General features: G+C 42.9%; 1 protein-coding gene across 4 annotated transcripts in view; it reads left to right on the plus strand.

Annotated features, from left to right (window-relative positions):
- Window positions 1-1,470: 1,470 nt before the first annotated feature.
- PAXIP1 (PAX interacting protein 1) overlaps window positions 1,471-22,152 on the plus strand; it is an 89,271-nt gene continuing 68,589 nt past the window's right edge. For 2 of the 4 annotated variants that reach the window (XR_006577063.1, XR_006577064.1), the window contains exons 1-5: window positions 1,472-1,841; window positions 5,472-5,606; window positions 10,581-10,624; window positions 19,193-19,256; window positions 20,668-20,781. Coding sequence is in view for 2 of the 4 variants with exons in the window: in XM_045006301.1 (XP_044862236.1) it covers window positions 1,755-1,841; window positions 5,472-5,606; window positions 10,581-10,624; window positions 19,193-19,256; window positions 20,668-20,781 (444 nt within the window). In the remaining 2 variants the exon portion in view is untranslated. Of the gene's footprint in view, window positions 1,842-5,471; window positions 5,607-10,580; window positions 10,625-19,192; window positions 19,257-20,667; window positions 20,782-22,152 lie in introns of all 4 variants that reach the window. The other 2 variants (XM_045006301.1, XM_045006300.1) reach the window with 2 other exon arrangements.

Consider the following 22,152-nt stretch of genomic DNA (forward strand, 5'->3'; position numbering starts at 1 on the left):
ATTAAAGTCCCATTGACATCAAAGGGAGTTAAGCAAGTGCTGAAATGCTTTACTGAATCAGGGCTTGAAGCTGAGGAACAGAGAGTAGCAGATCAGTAGCAGACCTGGGAAAAGAACCCAGGAGGGAATATTCTGTTCCCTGAGGCATTTACTACTGGATTGCTTGACATATGTAAAATGGTACAAATATTAATACTCATTACGACATTATCTATAGTACCTGGACTATCATAGCAGGCAATGATTAGTCACTGAATATTGATTAGGTCCCCATGGACAGAGAATGGAGCTTTGAGTAACGAAGCCAAAGGTAACATAGGACTTGAATCTTCACGTGCACCAGTGTTTTAAAATTGAGTAGAGCAGCTCCAATCTCATGTTTACAGATTTCAGAGTAGCAGCCATGTTACTCTGTATCAGCAAAAAGAGTGAGGCGTACTTGTGGCACCTTAGAGACTACCAAATGTTGTTAAATTTGTTAGTCTCTAAGGTGCCACAAGTACTTGTTTAATCTCATGTTTGTAACTGGGACCCATGGAATGCACAGAGCAGGGAGAAGGGCAATAAATGGGCTTGCTCACTAGTAGCACTGGGACTGGAAAGGCCTGAGTTAGGCCATGTCTACATTAGTACTTATGTCGGCAAAACTTTTGTGTCTCAGGTGTGCAGAAAAAAAAGATTGTCATGCCCCAAGTGACAAAAATTTTGCCGGCATAAGCACTTGTGTGCTCAACGCTATGTCAGGCTGGACATGCTCAGTGAAATGGTTTTATTATGCGGACGTGAGCGCGCTCTCCCGTGGACAAAATGCGGCTACACAAGCATTCTTACAGCAGCACGGCTGTATTGGTACGGGTGTGCCACCGCACGCGTGTGAGTGCAGACGTGGACCTAGTGCGCTCACAGAGAACACTCATGATTCTGGAACAAAGTGACATTTCTGCCAGAGGAGAGTGTCCACGGGGGGGGCTGTTCCGGAATAGCTGCTGCCCAGTAACCATTCGGGTCAATTTCCCTGTGTGGACCCGCCCTGAGTGGGTAAATCTCACTGCAGGGGGTGGTGGCTCTCACCGTCTGACTACGCAGCGGGGAGGGAGGGAGGGAGGCTGCGGGACAGAGCCAGACCTCTCCCCGCCCCCACACCAGGCAGTGTCTGTGTGAGCCCGAGCAATCCCCGGCCCCGGCCTGTGTCGGGGGGGGGAGGCTCCCGCATGTGCCCAGGGAGGAGGAGGAGGAGGAGGGGCGGGGGGGGCTGAAGGGAGGGGCTTGGGAGAAAGCTGGCGGCGTGGCGCTGCGCCAGGAAGGAGGTGGGGGAGGGGACTGGGGTGCGGAGCCGGGGGAGGTACGGGGCGGGAGGGGCGGGGCCTGCGAGGGGAGCGGCTTCCCTCCTCCCTGTTGTTTGTTAATGGGCGGGGCTAGGCATCCCCGCCGCCTGCCCCGTTCGTTGGGGAGAGTCCATTGAACGCGGGGAGAAGGGGGGAGCGGCAGGCTCCGTGGCGTAGTTGAACGCAGGCGCTCGGCCCTGGTTCCGGGAGAGCCCGTGCCCGGGGGCGCGGCCGGGGGAGTCCGTAGCAGTCGGGGACGCTGATCGGACCGCTCGGCTCAGTCTCCCCCACCCCCGGGTCCCGGCGGGGGATGGTGCCTTCCGCAGCGCGCGCCTTGCTCCCGCGGTTCGGCTGCTCTGACGGGGGAGGGGACGTGAGCGCCGGGCTGGCCCCAGGGAGCGCGGGCCGCGGCTCCGCACGGACGGGACCATGTCGGCGGGCGGGGAGGAGCTGAAAGTGCCCGAGGAGATGTTTAAAGATGTCAAGTTCTTCGCTGTGGGAGACATCGACCCCAAGGTATCGGGTCACCCCCCCCCCGCTGGGCACTGTGGGTTCTTCCACCGCTTCCCCGCGCGGCTCGCGCCGGTGACAGCCGTGGAAGCTCGCGCCGCTTTAAAGCTCGCGCCGCACAAAGGCGGGGGGTGGGGAGGCACTCGCGCTCTCTCGGGCGGGGGGGGGGGGCTGCAGCCTCTGTACCCTCGCGCCGCACAACCGGCCGCCCTGGTGCGCAGGCCCCACGGCAGCCTGCGCGGAGCGGCCGGGCCGGGCCGGGCCGGGGGAGAGGGACTTCCTGCGGAACTGGGGGGCGGGCCGGGAGCCTGCTGCTGCGCCGGACCGTGCCAGTGCCCCAAGCGGCTGGAACAGCGCTGACCCCGGCCCCTTCCGACGGCGCCAGCCCGCGGGCTCGGCCCCCCGTCAGCCCCCTCCCCACTCTCCGGGCCAGCCCCTCACCCTCCTCCGGGCCAGCCCGCGGGTACAGACTCCGCCACAGCCCTCCCCTCCCTGGGGCCAGCCTGTAGCCAGGGCCCGGGCCAGCTGGTGGGCACTGACAGGCAGCCTCCCCCGGCCCATCACCAGGCGGCCAATACAGATCCCACCGAGGGACCGCTCCTCCCTATGCCCGGTTCCAGGTCACAGCCACTGACCCCACTGATAGTCTTTCCCTCCCTATATGCTTAGCGCCAGCCTGCAGGCACTGACCCCATTGACAGACCCTTCCGACCAGGTCCAAGCCATGGGCACTGACTGCTCCGTCTCTTCCATGCCCAACTCCAGGTTGCAGGCATTGACCTCACTGACATACCCCCTTCACCACCCCATGCCAAATTCCAAGCTATGGGCACTGATAATCCCCCCCAGCACCTGAGCATGGGCCCTGACCCCAGTGACCGCTCTCTCCCCAGCTCCAGAGCATACTGGTCATACTTGCTTTTATACAGAAAGTTAGCTTGTGGTGGATGGAGAACATACGGAGAACATTGTCATTGTGTTCTTGAATTTATAATGAATACACTTAAATATGTGGACTAGGCATGTGATCAGCCTATTTAGTTACTATGTTTGCACATAACTTTGTTAAAACAGGCAGTTATTACTTTTTTGCATGGGAAAATGTGCTTTGGGGGCTTTTTAGGACTTGTTATAGTTTCATATGATAAACTTGAAGCATTCATCTCTGAAAGTATTAAAATTGTATAAAAAAACCTATCGTCATCAACTCCAGCAGTTGGTTACAAGAACTTAGCTCTACTTTTTAAAGTAAATCAGAATATTCTTGCAGTCTAACTTCTTTACAAAGTTTTGGCTGATTGTCAGTAATTAGCACACAAGGCCCCAATCAGACCATTCTAAGAAATCACAAACATTCCAGGATTGAAAATAAAATAGAACTTGAAGTGCCACCTGCAGGGATACATGCTGAGGGATGGTAGGGAGGGGGTGGTGTTGTCAGGGCATGACTAATGGTAGGGTGCACTTGCATCAGAGACAGAATAAAAAAATGGTAGAGTTTTCAGAAACAGTTTACCTAGATTTGTTCTGTTTTTGTAGTTATACTACTAAACACAAAAAAGTGTTTTTATTATTAAAGTAGCAAAGTAAAGCACCCAAAAGATAGGAAATGCCAGAATTAATGTTGCCTGTGCAGCCTTAATTCAGGCCCCTTGTACATATGCATTATGAGAAGTTTTAAATTATACGATTATGTATAATTTTTCCCATGAGAAAACCCTGCCTCATTCCTTGCTAGTATGGATGTTGCTTACTTAATGAGCGGCTATTCAGTATTTTATTTTATCCTCATTGTTCAGTGTGTGTAACCCCATGCCTTATTTACTGCACACTATTCAGACTCTGTAGTGGAGACAGAATTATTAATTTTCTCAATGGTATTTCTGTGGTGCCCAACCAGTTTCAGCCTTCTCTTCCCCTCCAGCTCTCAGTTTCAGCAGACTCCTTGTCCCACTGTACTCATTTCCATCTCCCCTGGTCCCCTGTTGCTGTTCAACATTCACAAACGATCTGGAAGAGGGGATAAAAAGTGAAGTGTCAAAGTTTTCAGATGATGGAAAATTACTCCAGATAGTTAACTTCAGTGGTTCTCAAATTGTGGTTTGGGACCCCAAAGTGGGCAATGACCCCATTTTAATGGGGCGCCAGGGCTGGCTTAGACTTGCTTAGGACCAGGACCAAAGCCTGAGGGCTTCAGCCCTGGGCATTGGGACTCAGGTTACAGGCCCCCCGCCTGAGGCTGAAGTCCTTGGGGTTTGGCTCTCCCCATCCCAGGGGCTCGGGCTGGCTCAGGCTTCAGTCCCCCCTCCTGGAGTTGCGTAGTAATTTTTATTGTCCAAAGGGGGTTGTGGTGCAATGAAATTTGAGACCCCCTGATTAAGTCCAAAGCACACTGTGAAGAGTTACAAAGGGGTCTCACAAAACTGGGTGACTGGGCAACAATATGGCAGATGAATTTCATTGGTGATAAATGCAAAGAAATGCACATTGGAAAACATCCCAACTATACATACAAAATGATGGGGTCTGAGTTAACTATTACCACTCAAGAAAGAGAGCTTGGAGTCATTGTAGATAGTTCTCTGAAAACATCCACTCAGTGCACCAAGGTATTCAGAAAAGTTAACAAAATGTTAGGAACCATTAGGGCAGGGGTAGATAAGACAAAATATTATAGTGCCACTATATAAAACCACACCTTGAATACTGCGTGCAGTTCTGGTCACCCCATCTCAAAAAAGGGTGAGGGTACAGAGAAAGCCAACAAAAATGATTAAGGGTATGGAACAGCTCCCATATGAAGAGAGATGAAAAAGACTGGGACTGTTCAGTTTGAAAAAGAGATTAATAAAGGGGGATATGATAGAGGTCTCTGAAATCATGAATGGTGTGGAGAAATTGAACAGGGAAGAGTTATTTAACCCTTCACAGAACAGAAGAGTTAGGGATCACTCAATTAAATTAATAGGCAGCAGGTTTAAAACATACATAAGGAAGTACTACTTTCACATGATGCACAATTTACCTGTGGAACTCACTGCCAGGGGATGTGAAGGCCAAAAGTATAACTGGGCTCAAAAAAAAGTTAGACAAGTTCATGTAGGATAGTTCCAAGTCGTTATAAGCCAAGATGATCAGGGATGCAACCCCATGCTCTGGGTGTCCCTATGCCTCCGCCTGCCAGATGCTGGAACAAGACAACAGGGCCTGTTCTGTTCATTCCCTTAGAAACATCTGACATTGGCTGCTGTCAGAAGACAGGATACTGGGCTAGATGGACCATTAGTCTGACCCAGTATGGTCATTCTTATGTTCTTATGAAATTTTCCAAAGTGATTCAGCATGAGGCAGAAACTCAGCATGTAAAATTTCAGCCAAATGGTTAAAGTTTGGCAAAGTGATAAGCAACTGAAAACAGGGTCTTTTGATGGGCAGTATTGGGCAAACTTAATGTTAGGCAGTGCTACCAGCCTTGCCTACAATGTAATTATGTTTTCTATAAGAAAACAAGAAGATAACTAAGTGAAATATTACTTCTCCAACTCCCAAGGGTTGTTAGTGTTGCTACATTCATATTTTTCCCAAATCAAAAATTATCAAATGACCTTTTCATTTGTCTTGCTCTTTGGTTTTTAGGTTATTCAGCTTCTGAAAGCTGGGAAAGCAAAGGAGGTTTCTTATAATGCACTGGCTTCCCACATTATTTCGGAAGATGGGGACAATCCCGAGGTTGGAGAATCTCGTGAGGTCTTTGATCTCCCTGTGGTAAAGGTGAGTAACTGCTGTATAACATGGCAGAAGTGTTAATATAATTGTTTCCCACTGTAATTAATTGTATTTTGGGTTTTAAACATGTTCATCTGATGTGTGAAGAAAGTCGGGGAGGGGTGTCTAACCTGCTTCTAAATTTGGTGCCCACCTTATTTTCTGAATGACAGTTATATAGGATTCCAAAGCTTAGTACATCCCTTTTACCACGACTGTGCTCTTCCGCCCCTCCTCCCCCCCCTTTTTTTTTTTGGTTACTAGTTGCCTGCCTGTTCTCATTGCCCTTCCCATTTTTTTTTTTATCACCTTCACCTTTCTTCCTCGGTTATCTAGGGTGATGTGGTCCTAGTCACTTTACAATTATTTTGCCTGGGAGAGTCTGTCTGCAGCTGCTGGCAATAAAATATATCAGTTTCTATTATAAAAAGTCATCTGCATATGCATTTCTTCTGCACATGCACATTTTGAGACCTGTTTTTTTAAAAAGTAAATCCTAGGTAGATTCCATATAAATCTCAATGTTTCCAGCTTTTGTGATGTTATCATGAATCTTTTGGTGTTTTTTCTTAAAGTGCTGGAGTCTTGTGAATACACCAGAATCTCAGCTTTCATTTAAAAAAAAAAAAGGATGTTTCTTGATTTCATGTTTGTGGAAATAAGCTTGAAAATATGAACCTAATTGTTTAAGAGCCAGAAAGTCAATATAAAGATCTTAGAATATATTATTTTAAAAATCTCATGGTTTGGGGATGAGAGGCCATGACTTTTATTTATTTATTTTTTTAATGCTAGAAGTTGGCAATACTGAATTCTGGTGGCTCATAATATGTTGTACAGTAGAACTGCAGAGTTACGAACACCAGAGTTACAAAATGACCAGTCAACCACACACCTCATTTGGAACTGGAAGTATTCAGTCAGGCAGCAGCAGAGATCCAAAAAAAAAAAGGCAAATACACTAACTCCTTGCTTAACGTTGTGGTTATGTTCCTGAAAAATGCGACTTTAAGTGAAACAATGTTAAGCGAATCCAATTTCCCCATAAGAATTGATGTAAATAGGGAAGGTTAGGTTCCAGGGAAACTTTTTTCACCAGACAAAAAACTATATTATATAGATAGATAGATATACACCCAGTATACGTTTTAAACAAACAGTACTGTTCGCAGCTATGATGATTGTGAAGCTTGATTGAGGTGGTGAAGTTAGAGGGTGGAAGAGGGAGTGATATGTCCCAGGGAATGCCTTGCTGCTAAATGATGAACTAGCACTCGGCTGAGCCCTCAAGGGTTAACACATTGTTGTTAATGTATCCTCTCACACAAGGCAGCACGAACACGAGGGAGGGGAGACAGCATAGCAGACAGAGACACACACACACACCTTGTGTGTGGGAGAAAGAGAGATGCACACTGCCCCTTTAAGTAAGCAGACCCACTCTTCAGTGCATTGTCTTTTTAAGTGGATCAGGAAGTTGAGACAGCAGCTGCTGCCCCAGGTGCTCTCAGTTTCTCTCCATCCGTGTCCCCTCCCTGCTTTATATGGAGAAGGGGCAAGTGGGGTGCAGGAGCAGGGGGGAGGGGGACACCCTTACATTAGCCCTCCCTTCCTTCCCCCCTGCACAGCAAGCAGGACTCTCTGGGAGCAGCTCCAAGGCAGAGGGCAGGAGCAGCACACGGCAGTGGGGGGAGGGACAGCTGACCTGCCCAGCAATTGATAGCCTGCTGGGTGGCTGCAGCACAAGGAACTTAGGGGAGCAGGGAGCTGATAGGGAGGCTGCCGATCCACCCTGGTTACAAGCCCCCACCAGCTAGCTGCAATGGGCTGCTCTTCCTGCAAGTAGTGGACAAAGCAGGTGGCTGCCAACGACGTTAGAAGGGAGCATTGCACAACTTTAAACGAGCATATTCCCTAATTGATCAGCAGCATAACAATGAAACAAAGTCATCCCGGTTAACGTTAAGTGAGGAGTTACTGTACAGTACTGTATTAAACATAAAGTTTACCCTCCCCCCCCCCCCAAAAGAAGGGAAAGCAGCATTTTTCTGCAAAGTAAAGTTTAAAAGCTGTCTTAAGTCAATGTTCAGTTGTAAACTTTTGAAAAAACAACCATACTGTTTTGTTCAGAGTTAAGAACATTTTAGAGTTACGAACAACCTCCATTCCTGAGGTGTTTGTAACTTTCAGGTTCTACTATAGTACCTGAGTTTGCAAGACAGTGTAGAAATACAAATAAACTAACAGGAACTAGTGGAAGTCAAAAATGAAATTCCAGTAGAAGCAGGTTTCTATTTAAACACAAATCAAACAAGTCCATTTTCTAAGATGTTTTCGGCTCTTTACTTTAGTAATAGTGATTATAATACTTAGCTCTCTTACAACGCTTTTCATCTGTGAGATCATTGGAAGGGGAGTATCATTTCTCCCTATCACATTCTGGGGTGCAGTCCAGACTAGTGAGGGGGGAGGGATAGCTCAGTGGTTTGAGCATTGGCCTGCTAAACCCAAGGTTGTGAGTTCAGTTCTTGAGGGGGCCACTTAGGAATCTGGGGCAAAATCAGTACTTGGCCCTGCTAGTAAAGGCAGGGGCCAGTTCTATGAGATAGGTTGTGTTACCACCTGCCCTTCAACATTAGGTGCCTCACTATGCTTTGTTGCTGTAGCTCCCAACCTGGGCCCCTAACAAACAGTATGCAGGTCACACCCTGAGCATCTGTATAGCTGCAGCCTTCCAGTCACCTTCTGGCTTCCACCAGCCTCGGTTACCACTTGCAGATTGACCCCAACCCACTCCCAGTCCCAAAATTCCCCCAAAATGTGTGTTCTTCACTGTCCAGCTCTCTCCTGGACAGTTCAGATGTTAGAGGTCTGTTGTCCCTATAAGGGATCAGTATCCAACAGTTTGCTTTTTAACTGGAGATATCCAAAAGTTCAACTTAAATACAACACTGGATTAGTTTTGATCAAAGGTTAAAATAATTTTCTTTAACTACAAAGAGAGAGATTTTAAGTGAGTACAAGTATAAGGCATTAAAGTCAGAAATGATTAAAGAGGAATAAAGATAAAACGTTTTCTAGTAACTAAAACTTAACAAACAAGACTTAGTTCAAGGTAAAATCCTTACACATGTTCCCAGCAATGGGTCTGACCAAATTCTCAGGTCAGAACCCTTCCAAAGTCCAGAGTCTGGTTCCTTTGTTGTCTTAGGTGAAAGAGAGCGAGAGAGAGATAGGGAGAGAAAGAAAGTTAGAATACCTGAGGTGGTTTTGCCCGTCACTTTTATAGTCTAGTCACCCTTTGACATGCATCTTCCTGAGGATGGAGACATGGAGTCTCATGGTGAGAGGTTCCATGTTGTTTGTTAAAATGCAGATTGATCTGTTCCTGCTCCCCTCCGGTGCCAAAGAATGGCCACTTGATCAGTGATTGCCAATCAGCTTTGATGACACCTGGCTAGAGGTGTTAGCTTGTCCTTTGTCTTTGAGGAACAAGTTTAGTCCTCCCAGACTTGTCTGGTAAACGCATTTCAGTCAGTTTTAGCTTATATTCATAACTTTAAATGTAATGTTGCTACTCACACTTCACCATGATATTATTGACCAGTGAGTTGTTAGATTTCAGATGATACATCACAAGGCATATGTTATGCATGATTATTACACTAATGTGTTGGGTGTAAATACAGGGTTGCATTTGGTCACACGCCCCACTTCATAGATGGGGAAACTGGCACAAAATTGTGTGACCTTGAGACACTTCCCTGCCAGTCACAGAGCTGGGAAACAGACCCCAGGTTTCCAGATTCTTACCCATTCCAGTGCCAAGAGGTGGATTAGGGGTTTGTGGGGCCCTGGGCCAGAGCAAGGGGGGCCCCCCTGCTCCCCCTCCACTCCCACACTCCTGCCAGGGAGCTGAGTTTGGGTGCGGGGGCTTCCCCCGCCCACCCAGTGCTCCTGCCCCATCTGGTACTCCTGCTAGAGAGCGGGGTCAGGGCACGTGGGCTTCCCCCACTCCCCAGCAGGAGCACCAAGCAGGTTGGGGCATGGGGACACCCATTTTTCTGGGGGCCCCCCCAGTTGGCCAGGGCTCCTGCGCATGGATTCCATTGGCCCAGTGGCTAATCCACTAGACAATGCTGCCTCTCTAAGTTCTATCTCTTCTGGTGACTCAGTGCCCCTGCTTTTGTATACAGTAGATATGGATCTGTTCAGCTGGGGCACTTGCAGACACATTGTATGCTATGGCTGATGAATGCTCTGTGACTTACTTATGTATGCACAAACAAGGAGATTGCTGTCAGTCTTAGGTGCAGAGGAAGGATTTAGAAGCATTAACAGTGCTTTCCACTTCCTAATGGCTTTAATTTAAATAATTTAATTTCATGTAGTAGTACCAACATTTTTTTTTAAAACATTTGTCAAGTAGAAGGGCAGGACTTTCAGCTAAACTGTTTAGTCTGATCTGATAACATCATAGTATGAGCTTGTAAATCAAGAAGATAAGCCTAAGTATGAAGAGAGAGGGAGTTATAGTGTGTAGCTAAAATAGGGAAAAGAAATAGAGAAAATGGAAAAGGTAAAGCTTAAAAAAGTTTAAGGAAAAACAAAATGAATGTTTGGGAGGGGGGAGAGAATTAAATCCTCAAAATAAATACTATATCTTGGATTCTACATATCTTTAAGGGAGTCTAAATATACAGTGTTTAAAGCAGGGGACTGGAAGTCAGGAAACCTGGGTTCTATTCCAATCTTTGCTGCTGCCTTGGTCAGTTTAGCTGTGTTTAAAAGCTAGTAATATCATTTGGGGTGTTGTGAACATTAAGTAAATTGTTTATAAAGCACTTGGTGATCCTAAGATGAAAGGTATAGAACTGAAGAGTGGTTTTAAAATGAATACAAACAGAAATCAAACTATTATTTGTGTGTATTACTGCAGATACTTCACTAAAAATATACTTCATTAATTTTGTCTTGCAGCCTTCCTGGGTGACTTTGTCTGTTCAGTGTGGAGCTCTTCTGCCGTATCCTTACAATTTGAACGACTCAATAGGAACATACTGTATGAAAAATATGTCAAAATTAAAGTATATGTTCTGCATATTAAATGCTAAAATCTGTTGCAGCAATATGGGTTCACTGTTAAAGCCAAAAATCAGGAAATACAGAAGATAAGGCCCTGATACTGCAAGCGTTTACACATGTGGTTAACCTTACTAATGCAGGTAGTCCCACTGTTACTACCCGTGGTAGTAAATGTAAACCACATGCATACACATTTACAGTATCGAGGCCTAAAGATCTAATAATAGTGTCATCACAATGCAAATAATAAATAATAATTCGGTTACACTGTATATGTCTAGTATTATCTATACCTGTTCTTTCTGATTAAGAATGTAGCTTTATTAGTGTTTATGCTGTAAAATCTGCATCAGACGACACTGTTCGTGCAGGTTGGCTGAGTCAATGTTGCTGTATAATCATAACTTAGAACTTCCTTAACTTTTATTTTAATTTTGCAACCTTATCTGGCCTAAGTGTTGTATTTTACAATGTATTGCATTTCCATTTAATAAAAAATGAAGAAGTGTGGGGGTGGGAGTCGCATGGATGACTTGCAAAGACAACTTCAGGATTATCAGCATTCAGTGGTTCCAGGCAGGCTTTGAAGTTAAACCTTCAGTGAAGGTGAATAAAGTGGCAAGTTCCCCAGCCTTTGGTTCTACTACTGCCTTGAGACAGTTTTCTGCCAGTCTGGGTTAACTCAGTAGCAGCATGTCTCTTTATGTTGTGATGATTGTATCTTTTGTATAAAGGGGCCAGAATTATTTATTTTTAATGAAAGTTTTGAATTTGCAGTCTATCGGCCTATGGAGCAGCCATTTCACAGATGCTCTAAATTGGTTAGTCCTTTATTTTTTTTAATGCTCTCAGTTTGTGGCAGTTCTTTTGCAGTAACTTGTTTCTGTTTCAATGAAATATGTACAGTATCTCTGCAGCAAGTTTTCCAAGCAGCAGCCCACGAGTAGCTACCCCTGTGCATGTCTGATTGGATGGGGAGAACATGCAGTGTTAATGTAACAAAGAGTGATAGGCTTTAATTAGGCATTGCAGAAATGGTTAGCAGATGCTTATGTCCAAGGGTGATTTTTTTTTAAATCACTTTATTTTGCCAAGTTTTTAAAAACTTGTTCATGGACATATTTGCTTGTGAAGGCTATTAGCAAGGCACGTTTCAAAACTGAGCCGTTTGTGAATTATTTGTGAGGAAGGGAAAAGTAGTACATTCGTTTAAAATGGGGGAAAGTGAGGATTTTTTTTTTCACTTTTTCAGAGTTTACACTATCAAAACAAATAATCTTTCAGGAGAGGCAAAGTATGGAAATTTCAGCCAAATAAGTGAACTTCTAAAGATATGAACATATAAAAATGGTGGTATAATTTATCTGTAATGATTATTGCCAGGCCTTCCCAAACAGCCAAGCTTGGCCCTGCCTATGCTCCACCCCATGACCCCTCCTGCCAGTTCCCCTGACTCAGTACCGTGGCCTGGGCTGGGGCTGGCGCTGGGGCCACACTGCCCCCCAGTGCTCCAGGGCTGGGGCTGTGCCACCCACCCTCCCGGCACTCCGGGGTGGGGCTTTGGGTGGAAAGGGTAGGACTAGGCGCTAGCCTCCCACAGCCAGTGGTTCACGCGCTGCCCATGTTGCCAGGTGATTTCTTTAATAGCATTCATAACTCTGTAGCATGTGGTAGTGCATTCCCCGTGCTATATTACTTCTATTACTATTTATTGAAGGTGTCATTTTTAAAAATTTTTTAGTGTATTTTTCAGTTGGTAGCAATGCCATCCTTCGATGTTATTTTAAGTGAAGGCCCTCAGGCTACTTAACATTTTGGCTTTTCTGCCAAGCCAAAGATTGAATGGATGTGGATGCTAAGGCCTTGTCTACACTACAGGGGGAGATCGATCTAAGTTACGCAACTTCAGCTATGTGAATAGCGTAGCTGAAGTCGACGTACTTATATCTACTTACTGCGGGGTCCACCGTCGACTCCCCTTGCACTTCTCGTTAAGGTGGAGTACAGGAGTCGACGGGAGAGCGATTGGCTGCCGATGCATCGATCATCACGTGTCGAACCCCTGGTAAGAGTAGACAAGCTCTTACACTTTTTTGCCAATAGGGATGTCCAGAGAAAGATTTATGCAGTGTTGTAGCCAAGTCAGTGCCAGGATAGTAGAGAGACAACATGGGCTAAATACAAGATAGAACAAATTGTTTAGCTTAAGTACAGGTTTCAGAGTAGCAGCCGTGTTAGTCTGTATCCGCAAAAAAAACAGGAGTACTTGTGGCACCTTAAAGACTAACAAATTTATTTTAGCATGAGCTTTCGTGAGCTAAAGCTCACTTCTTCGGATGCATCCGAAGAAGTGAGCTTTAGCTTTAGCTCACGAAAGCTCATGCTAAAATAAATTTGTTAGTCTTTAAGGTGCCACAAGTACTCCTGTTTTTTTAGCTTAAGTAGTTACTACATATTCCAAGGGACCATTCAAGTGAAGTGATCCATTAACATCTCTCCAGTCATTGGGAGGAAAGCAGCTGGGGGGTGCGGTGTTGTTTGTGGGTTATAGAATGTTGTAATAAACCATAAATCCATGGTCTCTAGTCAGTTCCTGATTTTTAGTGTCTAGCAAAATTATGAACTTAGGCTCCCAGGCTCGTCTTTTGAAAATATTATGCAGGCTTCCTTTGAGGATGAGTACTGATAGGTCAGATATAGAGTAATCGCTTTGTGAAAAGGAAGGATTTGCATGTTGGCAGGGCAGTGTGGGGAAGCCATGCAGCTCCTCCCAGTCTTTAGGACATCGATTCAGAATTTTTTACAATCTCTACATTAAATAAAGCAAAACCTGCAAGCTGTGGAGACACAAGTAAGCAGAAAAATACCATGTTATCATTATCATTTCTGGATGTTGGTGGCCAAATTTTCAGACAGGCCTCTACACTTGTGCATAAGCAGTTTGGATTTGCACAAAGAAACCAGGTAGTTGCCTACTTCACCAGTTTGTTTGTGTATAGCCTGTTTGTGTCCAGGGATGCAGATTGGGTAATGAAGTAACCTTATTGCAAGGGTGAAGTTTGAAGCTTGTTTGAAAATTTGGTCCTAGGAGACCCTTTATAACAGACAGTGATTCAGGCTGATGCTTCCCTTCTGTGAGAATTGCCTGGCAGATGATCTCACAATCTTGTGTTACCTTTTCTTCCCTTTGTACCAGATCCAGGTATAAAAGGATAGAGGTTTTTTTGACTGCCAAAGATGCAGTGATCTTTTTCTGCCCTTTGAATGTTTAAAAGGGCTTGAAATACTTACCAGATAGCTGCTAGAAAACTACTAGCCAGTAGACTATAGCTACTTGCCAGAATCTGATAAGAAAGTTGAGAGCTGTTGAGGGCGCACCCCTTATGGGTCCAGGGGAAGCTGCTAGAAAGTGTGAGGAGGGATAATCTGAAAATAATCCTGTGATAGGATTTTTAGAAGTGCTCAGCATTGGCCTTACTACTTCCACAACTTCACTGGCAGCAGAATTAGGCCAACACTTAATCACTTTTGAAATTCCACCATGAATGCTCTATTGCAGAGTTTGTTTACTTATTTAGAGACAGCAAGAGCATGTCCTGTATGGGGAGTATCATGTCCTGTCCCTGTCCCTGCGGGGCCCTATATTTTATGTCATTCTTGACTTGTCTGATAAGTTCTTTTGGAGCTTGTCCTCGTCTTGCTGAGGTCCACAGCTCCATTACAATTGGAATTTCAGTCTGTTTGCAGAGTAGGGGCAGAAGCAGACCTGTCAGAGCCTGGGAGCAGGGGAATGCCCTGCCTTCTGAAGTTCCTTCCATTTTCTTTTTTGCCTCCCCAGCAACAGGTGGCTCAATCAGATCCCCTGGCTGCAGAGCTTTTCTGAGGAAAATTACAAAGTTTATTTCAGATTTTTCAGACTAACAATTTAGTTCATTACACTAGATTAGTGTCCCAGGGCTGCATTTTACTTTTTGGGAGCTTCCCCTGAACTCCCCTTACCCTCCTGAGGTTTTTCCAGCATCAATAGGGATACTTATAGCTTTCATCAAATGTGGTCACAGGACACTGTCCAGAGGGAAAACCCTATGGAGCTACATAAGAATTACAGGAACAATTTTATCTAGTTCCCAGTCTCAGCAACCCATGCAAAGGCCATCGCATGAATTCAGTCATCAGTCATGCTCATCTGGTGATGGATTGCAGCCTGCTCCTCATTTTTAGCTTCAGAGAACCAGGGAGAAGCGGAGCAGGGCCCTGTCTGAGGCATCTAAAGGAGGTTTGTCTTCAGAGCATTCCCATTTTACTATCTTCAGACAGTTCTTTATGTTTTGCAGATGAATCACACCCTTTTTCTTTTCTCAGCTTCAATCATTTTCATTTGATGTTACAATGTGCTCCCTACGGACTCTCTCTAGGATCATGGTATCAGTAATGCTGGATTTAGGGAAGAAGGAAATTTGCTTATCTTTTTCTAGACAATTTTTCTGATCAGGGATCTGTACAAAGAGAAAGCTGAAGCAAATACACTGAGTGATACGGTTCCTGGAGTATCTTGGATTCAGGACAAATACATGCATATGATAGCAAGGAAGTCGGTCATTGTCTGGGGATGAGGATAAATACTATCAAGTACAAGGTTTCATCTTAGAAGAATAACAGAAGATGAAGATGGCCATAATGGAAAGCAAGTAGTATCAGAAACAAAAATCCAGTTCTTAGGAGCCTATTATGAATTCGGAACTCATTCAGAGGCATGCGTCTGTGATCTAAAGTGTATATGACACCTGGAATTACTGGATAGATATCTCCCCTGCCTCTTACCCAATCTTATCTGTTTTCAGAGATCTAGCTCCAGTTGTATATTCTCTGCCCTTTTTTGGTGGTTCTCCTGATTCTTTTCAGGGAAGATTCCAGAAAGAGAGAATACAGCACCTACCAGCTAGAACACAGTGATTAATTGAGGTCTCAGAGCACTGTTCCTTCCATAGATAACAAAGTCCAGTCCTTAGAATCACTGACAGTCTCAGGGCAGAGTAGTCATGTCTCCTATACAATATCGAGATCTGCTAGACTGCCACATAGCCATCAGTACATAACTTCACCAAATTCTGTATATTGGTCATCCAGTCTTAGTGAATGCCATTTCCTTAGTTTTGGCAGAAGTCTTTTCCATGCTTACTTCCCAGTGGAAGATGGAGGATATAATATATGCACTACCTCATTTTGGATATCCATATTAAAATGATTGCCCTGCTTCTCACCCTGGAGGCACACTGCTATAAAAATCCTATTTTAACAGTTCTGTGGACCTTGGAATGAAGAATAGAAAAATTATCTGTGATTACATGGAGAATTATTTTCTTAGAGTGATGAGGTCCCCAGATCTGGCCCATCCTGCACACAAATGGATCATACAGAATAGAGATGGCTATGGACATCCAAAGATTTGGCTTTGTTGTTGTTAAGTGCAATTTACCATGCTTTGTAGTAGGAGAAACCCTTATGTTTTTCCTGAAAATACAGTTAACACAACCTACTATTTAGGAAGGTAGATTTACATAAGAACAGCCATATTGGGCCAGACCAATGGTCCCATCTATCCCAGCATCCTGTCATCTGACAGTGGCCAATGCCAGGAGCTTCAGGGGGAACGAACAGGACAGGCAATCTTGAGTTATCCATTCCATCATCCAGTCCTAGCTCCTGACAATCAGAGGCTAAAGACACCCCAGAGCATGGAGTTGCATCCCTGACCATCTTGGCTAATAGCCATTGATGGACCTATCCTCCATGAACATATCTAGAACAGTGTTATAGTTTTGGTCTTCACTACATTCCCTTGCAACGAGTTCCACAGGTTGATTGTGAGTTATGTGAAGAAATATTTCCTTTTATTTTAAGCATGCTGCCAATTAATTTCATTGCGGGGGGAGAGGGGAGAAGAGACAGGTTATTGTGTTATGTGGAGTAAATAATACTTCCTTATTCATTTTCTCCACACCAGTCATGATATAGCCTTTTATCATATCTCCCCTTAGTTGTCTCTTTTCCAAGCTGAAAAGTCCCAGTCTTTTTAATCACTCTTCATACAGAAGCTTTTCCATACCCTTAATCGTTGTTGCCCTTCTCTGTACCTTTTCCAATTCTAATGTATCTTTTTTGAGATGGTGTGACTAGAACTGAAATTAACTTCTACAGCCAGGATAATTCATCTCAGCAGTAGGGAACTTAAGGGAGCAGGGTATTCCCCTGGTGCCAGCGTCTGACAAATCTGGTTCTGTCCCCAACCTGCAAGCAGGCTGACGTATACATTGTAATGGATCTGCTGTTCTTATTACTCAAAGAAAACAAATATTCAGGTGAGCACAGATCATTTTTCCTATTTTACCATCCTGAAAAGAGGGTCAATTATACTTTCTCCCTACTAGCAACCGAAGAGGCAGTGGGAGGAGTTTCTCTCTTTCTCACTGCTCTGACAGAGGGTAGGAGGCAGTCTGCACTCTTCTCCTTCTTTGCTGCTGGAAAATAACAGCTTTACATTTCCCATTCTTTCTTTCTTGTCTTCCGCTCCCACTTTTCACACCTTTGTTCTGCTTCTTCTAATTTTTCTTAGAGGCAGAATGAAAAGGATCAGTTCCACTCTTGCTCTGTATACAAGTGAGATCTCCATTGAAACTTGGAAATTGTTGCTGAGTATGCTATGAGCAGCTGCTAATGCAGGGAATAGACCTCCACCAAATAGCAAAGGATTGAACCTCTGCCTTCTATTATATGTTTCTAAGCAGTATTAAAGTGAAACATACAAGAACTTTTCATTAGTCTTATTGCTTTTTGAACTCTATATGTAACAGCAGTAAAACTGGTTATATTCTTGTAAATTTTAGTGTGCTGTGGCAGTCATTGACAGCTTTCCACTTGCTATGTACGGTCTTTCTTCAGTCCTTGTGGTTTAGTTATTATTTACAGGGTGCCGTACGTGTTCATGGCACTTTATGGTAATATAGGAATTAAAGGTGCAATCATAAGAGGTTTTTGCGTTATGTGATGTCAATTACAGTATGTGTGTATGTATTTATATCTATATCATCTGTATAAAATAATGTCTCAACAGTGTTTTTTTTTCTTGAACATGCATGTTGTGGTTAAAATGTGCATAGTGTTATTAATATGTTTATGTCCTGTGTATTCTGTAGTGCTGACTTAATTTGAAGAATTTTCCTTCTGTTGCCTGGCAGTTTCCAGCATTCTCTAATCAGTGTTTTCAAACAGAAACCAAGGCCAGGCAAAAGCTCTAGTGTGTGTATTAAGGGGGAAAAAAGTGAAGCCATGGAGGCATATGAGAGTACTACATAAAATGACTGTAAATGTTTTTTATCCTCAAAGTTCTGCTGAACGTTGTAAACATTTGAAAAATAGCTCTTCCAGACAACCTGTTACAGGTTTAGCCAATAGAAATGTACAATAATGGGCATGCTATTGCCATCTTTGAATACGTTTTCTTTTTTTTTTTTCCTCAGTATAGTACTATTAAGCTGTCTGAAAGTTTCACTTTCATACTGCTAAAAAAGGAAAAAAGAGCTAAGGCAGAATCCTCTGCTGCTTGGATGAGGTGTGGTGGTCTAGTCCCTGCCTTAGCAGCTGCTCACAACATATTGATCAGCAGTAGCTCAGTAAATAACTTCCAAGCGTCTCATTAGTTTCACTGGTGCCCTCAACTGTACAGAGAACAGGAGTATATCAGCAAGAAGTATACACATACTTTCTGTATAAATTGTGAAGTACAAATCAATTTTTAATTAGATTTTGTTGAACTCTTTACAAAAAGAGCACCATTTCACTGCTCTGAAAAGACAATGAAATCCAAAAAACAAAATCTTAGTATTGTTTATAATATTTATGATTCCCTTGCCCTTCCAAAGCACGTGGTGGGGGCGGGGGAACAAAACTAAGTCAAAATTAAGGTCCTTCTTCTGTACATGCTTAACTTGACGCATATAAGTGGTCCCAATGAGAGTGTTAGTGTTTGTAGGTTCAGGAGCTAAATCATAAGAAAAACAGGAATAAAATATCAAAAAGTCAGGCAGAGTTATGTGATTGTGATCCTCCTACATGGAGGGCCCGTGGTTATAAAGACAAGATACATGTCTGAAAAATAAGTTGATGATTTCATGTCTTTGTTTTTCTTTTTTTCTTTTAGTGGGATAGAATGTGCTGAAAAGGCTGTCCAGGAGGAGCCAGTTCACACTATCATGTAGGGCCCCCGCAGTAGTTCGAAGTAATCTGGATCAGTTTGACTAGAAACTTTTAAATTTTTACTGAAACTTGCAACTTGAAGAAAAAAACCTCTCACTTTGAAAGACTAGCGTTTGTTGGTTGGTTGGTTGGTTTGGCTTTTTTAATGGTCAAATCTATGCGAAGTGCTGTGCATAACATCATTAATTCTCTTCCGAAACCCCTCAAAAAATTTCCATGTTGGTTTTGTTATGTCCTTGACATCTGTTTCCCAGGGTGAATGGTTTCTCTCCCGAATCATGTCAGATCTTTTTTGGAGTCACTGCTTGTCTCTCTCAGGTGAGAATATAACCATTTAAAAGAAATATAACTTAGAATAATTACAATACATTTGTATACTTTTGTATTCTGATTCTTGTTTTCCTTATCTTTCTACATGTACCATGACTTTTCTTCTTTGGTGTACCACTACCTGAGCAGCATGACCCTAATTACTGAATTGGATATCACACATGGGGATCCACACAATCATTCAACACTTAGCATAAAAGGGGAATGATTTATATGGCATTCAGCAGTAAAGAGATACTGTAGTATGCAGAGAGCAGCATGTAGGAATTATGTGCCTTTTACTTTTAAATTATTTGCAACTTCTTATTTTTGGGATTTTTTGTTTTGCTTGTTATCCATGCACTAAGCAGGAAAACTTTGCAGAATAACTGATCGCTATGATTATACCTATTCTTCTGTGCACTAACACTTTACTGGAGGTGCCACATCTAAAATTTGAGACAGGCTAGGCTAGAGCCCTGGGAAGATGTATGCACTTGCTTAACTCTGAACACTGTGAGCATTCCTATTGAAATCAGTGTGTGAACAGGTGCATTCACCTTTACAGGTTGATGCCCTATAGTTTTAAATTGCTGCTATTGCTGGTGCTGTAAGGAAAAATGTTAATTTTCTGTTGCATACGAATGATTGTCCAGGTTTACCTGGCATGTCAGGCAGAATAGAACATAATCTGTTAGAGGCAACAAGCTCTTCTGGTTGTCTTCATGTGTTGTTAAATGTGGTCTCTTGGTTTCAATTCTGTTTTACTTTTTGTTAGTGCCATTTTCCCTAACAGACATTAATACTTCAGATTTTTAAGGATGAGGATAAGTTCATTTGAAGAATATTGAAGCTGGGATTTTTTTTTTAAGGCTGCGGGTGTCTTGATCATTACAATTACATACAGTCCCTAGGAATTAGGTAGCCATTGCCTTGGATAACCAACAGATTATTGTTATTCAATAATGACATTCCCTAGGTTGGAGAATGTTGATGCAAGTAAAGTCCATAAAGCAGTCCTTTTTATTATAAGGGTTTTTTTTTCGAGTAGCCAGTTTTGTAAGGTAATGGTTGAAGCTAAATAAACAGGCTGTCTTGAATGAATCTACAAAACTTGATATTGGCATTTTAGTTCTATAGTTGTTAATTGCTTTCTCCCCCCCCGCCCCCCAATAATACCTTATTTTCAGGTTAGCAAAAGTCAAGAACATCTCTAAAGTTTCTTCTCAGTGTATGGGTTATGGAATTGTCTTTCACTGTTTTTTTGTAAACTTTCATACTAATCCTTTATTTAAAAATGGTGCAAAGTAGAACATTAGTCAAATTGCTAAACAGTATTTTACAAGCTATAATAATGCTCTTAAAGCAAAAGAAGTGTTGTTGCATACATCTAAAAGGTTTATTTTTAACTTCCTATTAGATTTCATCTGAAGACCGAAGTGTGCTGTGGGCTTTGATTACTTTTTATGGAGGGGATTGCCAGCTGAGCCTCAATAATAAGTGTACTCATTTGATTGTGCCTGAGCCAAAGGGGGTAAGAGTTTATTACATGTACAATCTTTCCTGGTGTAGTTCTCATTTGCTTCTGAATAATCAAACAATTTTCACCATTCCTGAAGTTCTTTTAGAGTCTCAAATTGCTCGCTGGATTTGAACAGCTGAACTGATCATGTTAATGCATTGCAGCTAATTGTTTCATATTTATTTTCCCTAAAGCTTTGAGTTTGATTAATTCAAAAGGTATCCCAGCTTCAGTTTATGTATTTCTAATCTGATTTGTAGCTGCATAAAAACTTATTTATCAAATAACTGTTTGATGTCTAAACTGGCTTTACAGTTGCCTTCCTAGTTACTCATATACACTAGTCCCGGGGTCGGCAACCTTTCAGAAGTGGTGTGCCGAGTCTTTATTTATTCACTCTAATTTAAGATTTCATGTGCCAGTAATACATTGTAATGTTTTTAGAAGGTCTCTTTCTATAAGTTTATAAAATATAACTAAACTATTGTTGTATGTTAAAGTAAATAAGGTTTTAAAAATGTTTTAAGAAGCTTAATTTAAAATTAAATTAAAATGCAGAGCCTCTCGGACTGGTGGCGAGGACCCAGGCAGTGTGAGTGCCACTGAAAATCAGCTCACGTGCCGAAGGCGGCACACATGCCATAGGTTGCCTACCCCAGCACTAGTCAGTAGTGCATGTGCATTAGTATATGTCCTTTATAATTACTTAGTGGCATTCCTGAAGAAAAATTACAAGGCTAGAGTAGAAATACTGTAAAACCACATATTGACTCTATAATCTTATTACTAGACTATCACTGAAAAAAGATTTGCAGTGCCTTCCCTTTTGTTGACATTTTAGGGGTGTATGTGTATGGGGAGAAGAAGCCAAAAGGCAACCCTAAATAACAAAATTCCCAAAGGATTTTCCTCTTGGAGGAAGATGAAGGGTTATTTTGTCCCACTAATTACTGCATCATATTTTGATGAAAAATACTGAGCATTTATAGAGAATTTTTAATATTCAGAGCTCTTCACAAACCCTAGCTAACCTTCAGATTAAGTAAATGGTACTGCCTTTTATATGGGTGGGGAAACTGAATAATAGGCTAAGGGCTTTGCCAGAGATGGCACACGGAGAAACCACCAGAATCAAGTCTTATAGTGTCCTATTAGTAATGCTCTAATTATGGCAGTTCCAGTATAAGTACTTATTTCAGGTACTTACTTTTCTGGGAAAAAAAAGTCCTAATGTGTTTGTTCTCAAACCATAATTAAATATTTAAAAAAATAAAAATAAAAAAAACCCAAACCACAAAAAATTTTACTTAGACATTTCTAGCTATCTTATCAAGGTTTTCTTTGGTTTTTGTTTTGTGCTTTGGTAACTTAGGCACTGATCCT

Source organism: Mauremys mutica, chromosome 2, assembly GCF_020497125.1.
Source record: "Mauremys mutica isolate MM-2020 ecotype Southern chromosome 2, ASM2049712v1, whole genome shotgun sequence".
Classification (NCBI taxonomy): domain Eukaryota; kingdom Metazoa; phylum Chordata; order Testudines; family Geoemydidae; genus Mauremys; species Mauremys mutica.